Genomic DNA, 13,207 nt, shown 5'->3' with positions numbered 1-13,207 from the left:
TCTGCTATGGGGGACAATTGTCAGTGTAGTCCCGTTATGTGAGCAGGCACAACAGATGTGCCTCCGTAGGCCAGATGAGAGGACTGACGAGCTGCACAAACACAAATCACCTCTCCGGTCCCACCCCTTGCCCACAACAACAACATTCTCAAAAGCTTTATTACAGGACAATATCCATGGACACTAAAGACAAACTCGTCAATTCGATGGAGCACAGTATGATGTTAGAAATATTGCTTGAGAGAGAGTTGATGAGATGCTTGCTTTCCACAACCCAGGAGAAGAAAAGAAAATAGTGGGTCGCTAAATGTTAACCAGTACTTTTAGTGAAGACGAGAGAGCCTCTGGTAATCACAAAGGCAAGTCACGAGCTCGACGGCACTGATCTCGCATCACGTGTGTAGTAGATGCGGCCATAGTCGTGTCCCGTCCTCGTTAAAGCCGTACTGATGTGGTTGATGACACCTCAGGACGGCCCACGTGACGATGCAATCTCGTCTTCGTTCAAACTCATTAATGCGCATTATTACAATAATGCACTTCATTCAATTACTGTTTGAATAACTGCTGAATGTAATACTGAGAAAAAGTGAACATTATGAAGGTACTTAAGAGTAAAAAAAGAAAAACGGATTTGTAATACAGTAGCAATATTAATCCAGTATTGTGAATATAATATCTATACAGTCATAGTGCATACATGATGACCTAAAAACAAACAGTGCCCACATTGAAACGAAATGGAAAAAAGCAGACCACAGCACACACAAGGCCTTCAGACAGAACAGTATCTATCTACACCGGACAGGGTCACCGTAACTTTGTACAGAAGAGTCGACTGGAGCGAGGATCTGGGACGATTTCCCCCCCGCCAAAAAAAACCTCACCTTTAAACAGCAAAGCCGGCATGTTCATCAAGAGTCAATACACAGCTTTCTGATTCAGAGCCTCGTACCTGGATTTTCTGTCGCGTCCAAAAACCACTTATAGATTCCGTGACTTGTCTGTCTTTAGATAATCATCACTTATTCACTGACGAAATAGTGTCATCTGTGGTAGAAAATACCCACTAAGATAACAGCAACTGGCAAAAAAGAAAAAAGGATGTCTTTGAGTGACATGCGTTGTTTCTCAGTACAGCCTCACTAATAGCCTGCCAGGAGGTGGAGATACTGTCATGTGATATTTCACGGGCATTCTGTTGGTCCTCACAAGCTCATACAGCAAGCACTGTACAGAATGCTTCATCATTTACAAGGCTAAATGAATCATCACAACTACATTTAGATTTTTTTTTTTATAATTACACATTTCAAAACTATTTCCAGATTCTCTTAAGTCATTAACCTTAGTCTATAATTTCCAAGTTATTACATTACTATCCACACATTCACGTTTGATATTTTTGAGTGTCTTTATCCGCTCCCATTGTGTGTCGCGTTCGGTATGGCCTCGTTACAATCGAAAAAAGAAACAAAATACTTGTCCGCACAACGCTTTCCGCACGTCACGAGGTGGAACGACGGAAAGGTCCGCGGCATTCGACGATCTAGAACTACAAACACGTCTCTCTCCTACACCAAACACGTCTCTCCCTCCGCGGCGAGGAAGGGCACAGAAACCTACTAAACTTAGTCAGAAAATACTCATCATCGACGGTCAACTCAATGACATTCTCAATGTGCTTTAAAAAAAATCAACATCATTCGCTTTAAACTCGGGATCAGCCACGGGTGTGCGTGTGCGTGTGTGCGTGCGTGCGTTTCTCCCCTATGGAAGGATAAAAAAACAAAAACAGTGGAAAGTTCCAACCAACACACCTTTACATTCTGCGGTGGAAAGCTGTAGAGGTCACAGTCGCACAGGAGAAACCAGACGAGAGGAAAAACAACAGGACGGGGCCTGTACAGAATAAAGAGGAGGGAACACAGAGGAGAGGACGGGGGCGCGGGGGGGTCTCTACGCAGACCTAGATCCCCGTCCCGTCTACGCCACGATACAGCTGGGTGGCAGCAGAGATAGAGGAGAGAGGGGTGTGTCCTCCCGGTCCTCGCCTCTTTGAAAGTAAACAAAAAAGAAAGAATAGAGAAGCACATTTCATTCTGTGTCTTAAACTGTACATATTTACACACACACAAAACAACTTGGGGGGAGGGGGGGGGTCCGGCAGGGTGGTTGCTGGGTAGGGTTCCGTGTCAGGGGAGTGTAAGGAGGCTATATTATTCATGTAGTGATACAACAGCATGGGGCGCTAATGAGAGCCTATTAGTGGAGAGGAAGCTTCTATGTTCTAGGGATGACATCACTGTCCCCTCCCCCCCGCATGCTGTCCAAGCAGAAACAGACCTTCGTCTTCTGAACCATTAAGGAGGAGGTTGTCGATAAACAGTTTTTTTTGTCTCATGCATACAGTGTTGGTTCTTCTACAGTGATTTGCGTGCTTCAAAATGGTTCAAAAACAAAATCCAGCGATACGACACGATAGGATGGACCCGTTCTTGGTCCCGCCCCCTATTAGCGAGGAGCTCCGATCGGCTATGGGGCATTTAGCCCTGCAAGGGTTGTCAGGGAAGTGAGTATGGTGTGAGAGCCAGGATAACGGCCGTTTGTACCGGGGGGGTTTGAGGGGAGGTGGGGGGTCAAGTAGGAGAGGCCTGAGCAGTTGGGAGCAGCTGAGTCTGAGTTCCAGCTGGTCCCTGGTTCGGACTCGATCTGGAGCAGAGATTTTAGAGGGAGGCTCCCCTTGTCTGGTGGGGGGGGGGGGGGGGCAACACAAGGAGCGCCTGCTGGCCGGGGGGGGGCCACTGAGCGAGTCAGGTTTGGAGACCGTTGCATTCAACTCATTCACCTCACACCTCCCGGCTGTCTCTCTCCTTCTCTCTTTGTTGTCGTTTAGTGTCAATACTGTATCACTTTGTATTTTTTTTCATTCATAGAAAAGCAGAGAAAGTGTAGTTCTCTTCGTAGTACTTTTGCAGAGCTGATAAGAGGCTCGTTATATTGAAGTCTCCCACAGCTGAAAAGAGAGGGAAGATAAACAAGAGAGAGAGGGGTAATAAATGATGAGATAAAAAAAAAGACAAGAGCAGCCAGTGAACAAGACAGTGATCTACCATACTGTAGCAACCAGCCCTATATAGATTCGATTAGATTAGATCCAAATGTATTTGTCATTATACAGCACAAGTACAGTACAACCAAAAGAAGTACAGAGTTGTAGTATTAATATGTACAGTGATACAGGTATGAAGACACTATGGTAGTAAGTCATACTGGCCAGTAGCGTAACTAGTAAGAGTAGGTAAGGGATATGTACAGATATAGATATACAGTAGTATCTACACATGTAAAAGGATTATGTGCAGAGGACTCTGCATGTGCCCACTGTATCTCAGGAGCAGTCATTACTTACCAAACCAATAAAACTGGTGGACAGCTTTGGCCAAATATATAACTCATGTGCCAGTTTTGTTAAGTCCCCCGTTTCACAACTTTATCAAAATCACAACTCCCAAATTGACTACATATCCTGACTGCACTGCTCAAAGCCTGTTATCAATCCAAGGGTAATATTTCTGTCATTCCTGTTGGGGGATGACACTCTGTTCACTCCCAGTCCCAGCTCCCCGTCTAACTGCTTTCACTTTTCACAAATATGTCCTAGGATTGATGATCCTGAAATCCAGAAACCAATATCTATACAGTACTCACCCAGGCCCGACTATATATTGAAATTCTTTATTTGGAATTACCCCTTGAGATGAACCATCTCGTTTTCAAGGGGGTCCACAGCTTACAGAATACATACATTAATATGTATTCAACATAACAAAACAAAGAAGCAAACAAAAACCAAACACAAAACAAAATAGAATTAATAATAAACAGGTTCAAACAACATCAAACAAGAGGAACATAAGACAACCAAACAACAAAACACAGAGCACATATTCAAGTGATTGCTTCAAAGATCTGTTATACTATTATTGGTGGAAACATGAACAAGTAATCTCAAGGTGAGAGGACAGCACAGTTTTAAACAGTTGTGATGATGTTATAGCTCGAATATGAACTGGGAGATTATTCCAGTCAGATGGACCTTTGAACATGAATGCTTTTTTGCCAACTGAGGTAGTAACATTTGTTGGAACTTTAAAAAATAGCTGTGCACAGTGTCTTAGTTGATGTATAGAGGTGAAAGGGTCCATATACTGTTTAAGATATTGCGGATAATTGAAGTGAATACATTTAAAAATGAACTGTAACCAGTGCTGCTGTCGTCTTACTGTGGGAGCTGGCAAATTAAGATTTTCATACATGGTGCAGTGGTGTGTCAAATATGGGCAGCCAAGAGCAAATCTGCATAGACGGTTGAATAGTGTGTTTAGTGGAAGAAGGTTGGTTTTAGATGCAGTTTGGTAAACTACGTCAGCGTAATCCATGATGGGTAAAATTAGTTGCTGAACCAGTTTCTTTCTGACAGGGAGTGTGAAACATTTTCTGTTGCGGTAGAGAACACCAGCACTAAAGTTGACTTTTCTAACAATATTATCTATGTGATATTTATATGAGAGTTCTGAATCAAGCCATAGACCAAGGTATTTAATGTGATCAACTCTATGCAGTTGTGTACCGTCCAGACAAGTGATATTAAATGGTTGATTAATGGTTTTGGATGCAAGATTACGGGTGGTCCCAAAGAGCATAGTATTAGTTTTAGTTTTGTTGATTAAAAGTTTATTAGCCGAGAGCCATGATTCGAGTTTATTGAAATTTGATTGCAGTGATAACTGAATTTGAGGTAAGGTAATTAGAGATGTATATATCACTGTGTCGTCGGCATAGAGTTGAGTATTACAACCTGTGAAAATTGAGGGGAGATCATATTGAAAACAAGAGCGGGCCTAATGTTGAGCCTTGTGGCACCCCACATTCCTGTACTGCCAATTCAGATCTACCATCCTGTATAGCAACACATTGTTTTCTGTTGTGCAGATATGAATTAAACCAAAGCAGGGCATTGCGTGAGAGGCCAATAGCATACAGTTTGTCCAATAGGAGATAATGGTTGACCAAATCAAAGGCTTTTGTTAAATCAATAAATATTGCACCAGTGAGATTACCATTACCAGATGAAGAAAATATATCATTAGTGAGTTTTAATAAAGTAGTAGATGTGGAATGATTGGAGCGAAAACCAGATTGCGAAGGTGATAAAATATTGTTGTTGCTGAGATAATTAGACAGTTGTTTATAAATTAACTTTTCAAAGACTAAACGAGATGGATGTTGTTTTGTTAGCACTCTGTTCAAATATTGATCCTTCGGAACGAGAACATAATCTAATGCTTGAGCCAAACGGAGTGAGGACCATATATACTCAACCATTAAATAATGTGCTTATTCTACAAAATTATCAAAATTCTTGCACCTTTAAAAGGATAAGGCCAGTGTCATTTTCTTTTCATGGTGAACATACAGTAGCAACAACAATAACAAAAAAGACCAAAACCTACAATGCATTTATTTATTCTACTTGCTACGACGCTCATGTTCATCGCAATCCTGAATTATACTGACCAAAACAAACTGTGCGGCTCTGTTACTTGTTTTAAAACATTTTAGACAACAAGGTAGTTCTATGAGCTATAATCTGGTGTTGGCTGGACGGACCATACTTGTAAGTAAAAGACAATGAGACAAACTTATCCTCTAAGGAACACATGATTTTATACTCTATAGTAAATTGTTATTATTTACCCTGGCACTCTGCCTGTTAGCTTTTCTCTGGTCATCCGGGAGAGGGGGCATGGGGTAGGGGTACCTCCGGCTGGAAGCAATTGATCCAGTGGAGGACGTCGGAGACTTGGCAGGGGACAGTGTTCTGGTGAGAGACAAGAAGGGACATCATTCAACAATAAGCTTCTTCTTCGCTGGTGGCTGGTGTCACAGGTGAAGTTGCCCAAAGACACTGACACGATATTAAATTTGAGTTCATCACTAAAGGGGATGGATTCATAAAGACAGGTTACATCTGTGACTTTAGGCAACATCCTCCCCAAGCCCCTTTTGTGTTTCTCAGTTCTCACCGTCCTAAGAGACAGGTTGCCCTTAAAAGCTGTCATGCTAATTCACTAAAACCATGTCTAGCACCGAGAAGATAAGCATTGTTGATCTGAAATTAACCGAACTGTTCCTTTTTCACGATTTCTACCTAGCTGTCGGTCTCAAAATATGTGCGACCACAGTGCAGCTTTTAGGGGCAACCTCTGCCCGTACACACACTAAGTGCTGGTCTGGGCACAGTCTCGTCTCCTGCTACCCACGTCATCACCCGGTGACAGACAACACTGCTTTTCTATACCACGGCAGCGCCAACCTGATGTAGGTTAGAGCGGGGTAGAGAGAAACCCTTCACCCCTCAACAGACGCACGCCGCTAAGGGTAATTCTACTCTGAGCCGTGAGTGAAGGATGTCTGGCGGGTTGGAGCGGTGAGGTGGGTTCAGAGAGAGATGCTGGAAGTAGTGAGTGAGTGAGTGAGTGAGTGAGTGAGTGAGTGAGTGAGTGAGTGAGTGAGTGAGTGAGTGAGTGAGTGAGTGAGTGAGTGAGTGAGTAAGCAGAGTGAGTGAGTGAGTGAGTGAGCAGAGTGAGTGAGTGAGTGAGTAGAGTGAGTGAGCAGAGTGAGTAGAGTGAGTGAGTGAGTGAGTGAGTGAGTGAGTGAGTGAGCAGAGTGAGTGAGCAGAGTGAGTGAGCAGAGTGAGTAGAGTGAGTGAGTGAGTGAGTGAGTGAGTGAGTGAGTAGAGTGAGTGAGTGAGTGAGTGAGTGAGTGAGTGAGTGAGTGAGCAGAGTGAGTAGAGTGAGTGAGTGAGTGAGTGAGTGAGTGAGTGAGTGAGTGAGTGAGTGAGTGAGTGAGCAGAGTGAGTGAGCAGAGTGAGTGAGTGAGTGAGTGAGTGAGCAGAGTGAGTGAGTGAGTGAGTGAGTGAGTGAGTAAGCAGAGTGAGTGAGTGAGTGAGTGAGTGAGTGAGTGAGTGAGTGAGTGAGTGAGTGAGTGAGTGAGCAGAGTGAGTGAGCAGAGTGAGTGAGTGAGTGAGTGAGTGAGTGAGTGAGCAGAGTGAGTGAGTGAGCAGAGTGAGTGAGTGAGTGAGTGAGCAGAGTGAGTGAGTGAGTGAGCAGAGTGAGTGAGTGAGTGAGTGAGTGAGTGAGTGAGCAGAGTGAGTGAGTGAGTGAGTGAGTGAGTGAGTGAGTGAGTGAGTGAGTGAGTGAGTGAGTGAGTGAGCAGAGTGAGTGAGTGAGTGAGTGAGTGAGTGAGTGAGTGAGTGAGTGAGTGAGTGAGTGAGTGAGTGAGTGAGTGAGTGAGTGAGTGAGTGAGTGAGTGAGTGAGTGAGTGAGTGAGTGAGTGAGTGAGTCCAGACCGGTGCTGAGTAACAACAAGTAGTGGGAGCGGTCCTGTCCAGTAAAACACTCCCAGTAAGCCTATCCCACAGGAACTATATACCAACAGCACATCTGAAAGACTTGGGAGAGGTGAAAGTTCAAACCCACGTTCACATTTCAGCGATGGAGAGGGTTTGCGCCTCAACCGTTGTGTTGAACGGAGAGAGGGTTTTCCCGCCAGTCAGAGCTGTAACGTGGACTAATGCGGCGTATGGCTTTGAGATGTCCCATATTTCATCCATCTTATTCGTGTGATGAACGATGGGAGATATCTTGATAGGTAATACAAGGGTGATTCTGCTCAGTCTGTCTGGAGTCGAGGCTGGAGATATACCTCCATGTTCCCTTTATGAGTTATTGAGCTGCCAATAAACCTCTGTGTCCCATATACTGAAGTCACAGTGTCACAGGGTTCCTTGTCGCTATTATTGATTATCATTAACGAGGAGAATGAACCCTATTCAGGCCTTTTAAGATGATTATATTATCTAGGCGGGGAGTACGGGACTGGGAGTTTGTTTCTGGACAAGATCGGAGCCGCTGGGGCCGACAATCGATCACAGGAGCACAGTGATGATGTCAGGACGGGAGTGTCAAGTGGAGCCCGGTAATGACATCACACACGAGTGGAGTTAGTAAAAGAGCATGCCACGAAAACACTGACACGATCACACACGGGGACCGCACAACATGGAACATGCATAATTAACAAGACGCCGGTGTGAAAAGGAGTAGGGGAAAAAATATAGATATTATTATTTTATTAGAACTTTGACATGAAAACACAAACATATTTCTCTTCACCAATTCCAAAGATACCAAAGAAAATGGTGACTGAAAAATAAAAAATATCTACACTGTCAAGGTTTAAGAATGACTGATATAATAGGATCTACAGTATGCATCATGTCACATATACACCCTGTCCTTATATTGTTTACACTGCCTATTTTAACCTTTCTACTGTACTATAATTTTATTTTATGTATATACATCGTTCTACTATTACCCTGCCCATAATATGTACCTCCCCTCCCTCATGCTGCCTGAATTTCCCCAAGGGGATCAATAAAGGAATATCTTATCTTATATTCGATTGTATTTTTATTCTAATTTAGTTTATATATTCCATTTGATTGTATTCTACTTTAATCGTCTGTTAATGTTGATGCACCAAAAAGACAAATCCCTTGTATGTGCAAAAGCTTACTTGGCAATAAAGACATCTCTGATTCTGGTCAATTAAAAATAGAAATAAAAATATTGCGCCATCAAAAGAGGAGCCTTGTTTCACGCCCCTCTAAAATGCCTCCAAAGACGGTCGACCACAACAGGCCTGAGAAGACTAACCCTTTACTCCACCAGCGAGGAAAACCAGATTGGAGCTATGTCTTACATCACTCTACCAAACCGTGGACCAAAAAAAGAAAAACGAAAAGGCGAGATAGGGTTTCAAATAAATAAGCGGGGCGGGGGAGAGGAGGAGGGGAGGGGAGGTCGTTAGAGGACATGATCTGAGGTGTAGTACCTAATGTAACGCCCCGCTCTGTTTTTATTCACATCTTCTACCCATTTAGTTACATCATAACACTCTGCTTTGAAGTGAGGGGTTAAATACCTGTGAGAGGGGGGTGGGGGTCGGGGGGGTTGATGGACACAAGACAAGGAGAAAGAGAGGAGAGAGAGGAGAGAAGGAGAAGAAGAAGAAGAAGAAGAAGGAAGGATGAGAAATGAAAAGGGGGAATAGGGAGGTGGTGGAGGAGGAGAGGAAGAGGAGATATTTTTAGGAAAGCAGAGTAGAAAGCAAAGACATTGTGACACAAACATCACCAAGATGCAATCGAGAGAATGACAAGATGGTACATTTTTTTCTCTCCAGATGAAGATGACGACACCGCGACAATAAGGACAACCGCATGGTGAGCGTGCGTGTGTTTAACGGGGCTCAGTTGCATGTTGGTTGGGTGTGTCACATCATCATTCCAAGCTGTTAGGTTTGTTCTCACACACACACACACACACACACACACACACACACACACACACACACACACACACACACACACACACACACACACACACACACACACACACACACACACACACACACACACACACACACACACACACACACACACACACACACACACACACACACACACACACACACACACACACACACACACACACACACACACACACACACACACACACACACACACACACACACAAGTCAGTCTCATGCTTGACAATGAGAACACGGGTGTGCCGCAGCCAGTTGTACAGCCCTGGCCTATTCCTATTTCAATTTAAAATGTATATTATACTAATACTATATTCTATTGTGCTCCTATGTTAATTTAGTTTATATTCCATTTTATTTTATTCCACCTTTTTATGTATTCTACCATAATTGTCTGTCCGTCAATGTCGCACCGAAAACAACCAAATCAAATTCCTTGTATGTGAAAACTACTTGGCAATAAAGACCTTTCTGATTCTGATTCTGATTCCGACTACTTTGTTATGCCGAGACCTTCGAAATCCACAGACAAACCGACTGACCGACCGGCCGGCGCGCTGTATCGTGTTCATTCAGCCGTCGGGAAAACATAATAATGCAAATGTTGCATTTTACCCGTCTACAGGCACAGTGGGCAGTGGGTTGGGATATCCTCGGCTCTAGGATAAAACCAGTGGTGCAGTGGCAAATTGACAGTAGGTGCTGCGCGCATGCACAGTTTTTTTTGGCTGCTCTCGTCCTGCAGCTGGATACTATTGCCTCACAGCGCGGCCGTCAGCGCGCGGCCCAGAGAGCGCCGCTGGCTCTGCGGCTCTGCAGCTGCATGCTTCTCCGGGAGTCCGGTTGGATAATGCCATGTAAAAAGCGATTGCGCGTACTTCAGCCTCAGTGACCGAGGTATAACGCCGTTATACCGAGTTATACCAGCACTGCACCACTGGATAAAACACACTCTACGTCCCTGATTCACAATCAGAGAAAAGATTGATTCTACTTCTACAAATCAATAGTCTGGGCTTTCAGGGGAACATTTTGTTTGGTTTCAATTAGGCTAAAAGATCTTAAAAAGACAATGATGTGACTATTTGACAAGGGAGCCGAGCCCCCTTCTGGTCAGTGTTATCATCCCATCTCTCAACCCTTGTGAGGGCGTCCCGACGTGACCATCTCACCACCGCTCACTTACTCTGTGGAGTTGGAGCGAGCGCGGAACTTCTTTCCCTTCAGCTTCTTGCGATTACCACTCAGATTTCCTGAAGAAAAAAAAAAGAAAAAAGAATGAGAGAACACAGTCAGCGCAATGAAATACATTTGTTTATGAATATGAATATGTTTTTTGGGGGGTCATTTGATTTATTTTTAAGAAAGCTGGGCAGTCTCCTCCCCTTAGTACTTTATTAGAGTATAAATCCAGTATGTCTTAACCTGGAGCCTATTTTTCTATTTAGTAGTGGACAGAAATCGTTTGAAACTACCCAGTATTGAGTGAACTAGCTTCAGCCGACTGTCGTGAACCCGTCTGCAATATAATGTTTTGGGGCAAAGGCGCCCATCAGAGAACATCTGCAAAAATAGTTTGTTTGCGGGCAGCAACAGGCTCAGACCGTTACGAGAGGAGTCTAAACAATCTTATTGATGATATCAATCCACTTCCAACCCCAGAAGTCTCGCTCTGTGATCCTGCGAGGGGTGGGAGAGTTGCAGGTAAACAAGTTGTTAGAATACTGTTAGAATGTGTCTGTGGCGTTAGAATGAGTCAGTGGTGTTAGAATGAGTCAGTGGTGTTAGAATGAGTCAGTGGTGTTAGCGTAGCCTGGTGTTAGAATGAGTCAGTGGCGTTAGCATAGCCTGGTGTTAGAATGAGTCTGTGGCGTTAGCGTAGCCTGGTGTTAGAATGAGTCTGTGGCGTTAGCATAGCCTGGTGTTAGAATGAGTCTGTGGCGTTAGCATAGCCTGGTGTTAGAATGAGTCTGTGGCGTTAGCGTAGCCTGGTGTTAGAATGAGTCTGTGGCGTTAGTGTAGCCTGGTGTTAGAATGAGTCTGTGGCGTTAGCGTAGCCTGGTGTTAGAATGAGTCAGTGGCGTTAGCGTAGCCTGGTGTTAGAATGAGTCAGTGGTGTTAGCATAGCCTGGTGTTAGAATGAGTCTGTGGCGTTAGCATAGCCTGGTGTTAGAATGAGTCTGTGGCATTAGCATAGCCTGGTGTTAGAATGAGTCAGTGGCGTTAGCATAGCCTGGTGTTAGAATGAGTCTGTGGCATTAGCATAGCCTGGTGTTAGAATGAGTCTGTGGCGTTAGCATAGCCTGGTGTTAGAATGAGTCTGTGGCATTAGCATAGCCTGGTGTTAGGATGAGTCTGTGGCGTTAGCATAGCCTGGTGTTAGAATGAGTCTGTGGCGTTAGCATAGCCTGGTGTTAGAATGAGTCTGTGGCGTTAGCATAGCCTGGTGTTAGAATGAGTCTGTGGCGTTAGCATAGCCTGGTGTTAGAATGAGTCAGTGGCGTTAGCATAGCCTGGTGTTAGAATGAGTCTGTGGCGTTAGAATGAGTCAGTGGTGTTAGAATGAGTCAGTGGTGTTAGAATGAGTCTGTGGCGTTAGCGTAGCCTGGTGTTAGAATGAGTCAGTGGTGTTAGCATAGCCTGGTGTTAGAATGAGTCTGTGGCGTTAGCGTAGCCTGGTGTTAGAATGAGTCTGTGGCGTTAGCATAGCCTGGTGTTAGAATGAGTCTGTGGCGTTAGCATAGCCTGGTGTTAGAATGAGTCTGTGGCGTTAGCGTAGCCTGGTGTTAGAATGAGTCTGTGGCGTTAGCGTAGCCTGGTGTTAGAATGAGTCTGTGGCGTTAGCGTAGCCTGGTGTTAGAATGAGTCAGTGGTGTTAGCATAGCCTGGTGTTAGAATGAGTCTGTGGCGTTAGCGTAGCCTGGTGTTAGAATGAGTCTGTGGCGTTAGCATAGCCTGGTGTTAGAATGAGTCTGTGGCGTTAGCATAGCCTGGTGTTAGAATGAGTCTGTGGCGTTAGCGTAGCCTGGTGTTAGAATGAGTCTGTGGCGTTAGCGTAGCCTGGTGTTAGAATGAGTCTGTGGCGTTAGCATAGCCTGGTGTTAGAATGAGTCAGTGGCGTTAGCATAGCCTGGTGTTAGAATGAGTCTGTGGCATTAGCATAGCCTGGTGTTAGAATGAGTCTGTGGCGTTAGCATAGCCTGGTGTTAGAATGAGTCTGTGGCGTTAGCATAGCCTGGTGTTAGGATGAGTCTGTGGCGTTAGCATAGCCTGGTGTTAGAATGAGTCTGTGGCGTTAGCATAGCCTGGTGTTAGAATGAGTCAGTGGCGTTAGCATAGCCTGGTGTTAGAATGAGTCTGTGGCGTTAGCATAGCCTGGTGTTAGAATGAGTCAGTGGTGTTAGCATAGCCTGGTGTTAGAATGAGTCTGTGGCGTTAGCATAGCCTGGTGTTAGAATGAGTCAGTGGTGTTAGCATAGCCTGGTGTTAGGATGAGTCTGTGGCGTTAGCATAGCCTGGTGTTAGAATGAGTCAGTGGTGTTAGCATAGCCTGGTGTTAGAATGAGTCAGTGGTGTTAGCATAGCCTGGTGTTAGAATGAGTCAGTGGCGTTAGCATAGCCTGGTGTTAGAATGGTGTATGCACTACCACAGGACCTAGCATGTCCTCCATGCTCTGTAAATAACTTATGTACAAATACCGATATGCCCTACTATGTTACTGTTTATTGCACAATGTTGTTTTATTGG

At 44.5% G+C, this 13,207-nt stretch overlaps 1 protein-coding gene across 1 annotated transcript in view; it reads right to left on the bottom strand.

The window, feature by feature from the left end:
* Nucleotides 1-2,865: 2,865 nt before the first annotated feature.
* adam22 (ADAM metallopeptidase domain 22) overlaps nucleotides 2,866-13,207 on the bottom strand; it is a gene marked incomplete at its 5' end in the record, with an annotated part of 200,552 nt that continues 190,210 nt past the window's right edge. Inside the window, 4 exons of the mRNA XM_084336828.1 lie at nucleotides 2,866-3,016; nucleotides 5,761-5,884; nucleotides 8,965-9,054; nucleotides 10,646-10,712. Coding sequence (XP_084192954.1) covers nucleotides 2,996-3,016; nucleotides 5,761-5,884; nucleotides 8,965-9,054; nucleotides 10,646-10,712 — 302 coding nt within the window. The 3' untranslated portion in view covers nucleotides 2,866-2,995. The remainder of the gene's footprint in view (nucleotides 3,017-5,760; nucleotides 5,885-8,964; nucleotides 9,055-10,645; nucleotides 10,713-13,207) is intronic.

This window comes from Notolepis coatsorum (assembly GCF_963971535.1).
Source record: "Notolepis coatsorum genome assembly, chromosome: 19".
NCBI classification, from domain to species: Eukaryota; Metazoa; Chordata; class Actinopteri; order Aulopiformes; family Paralepididae; genus Notolepis; species Notolepis coatsorum.
This window is presented reverse-complemented; position numbering and strand designations above follow the sequence as displayed.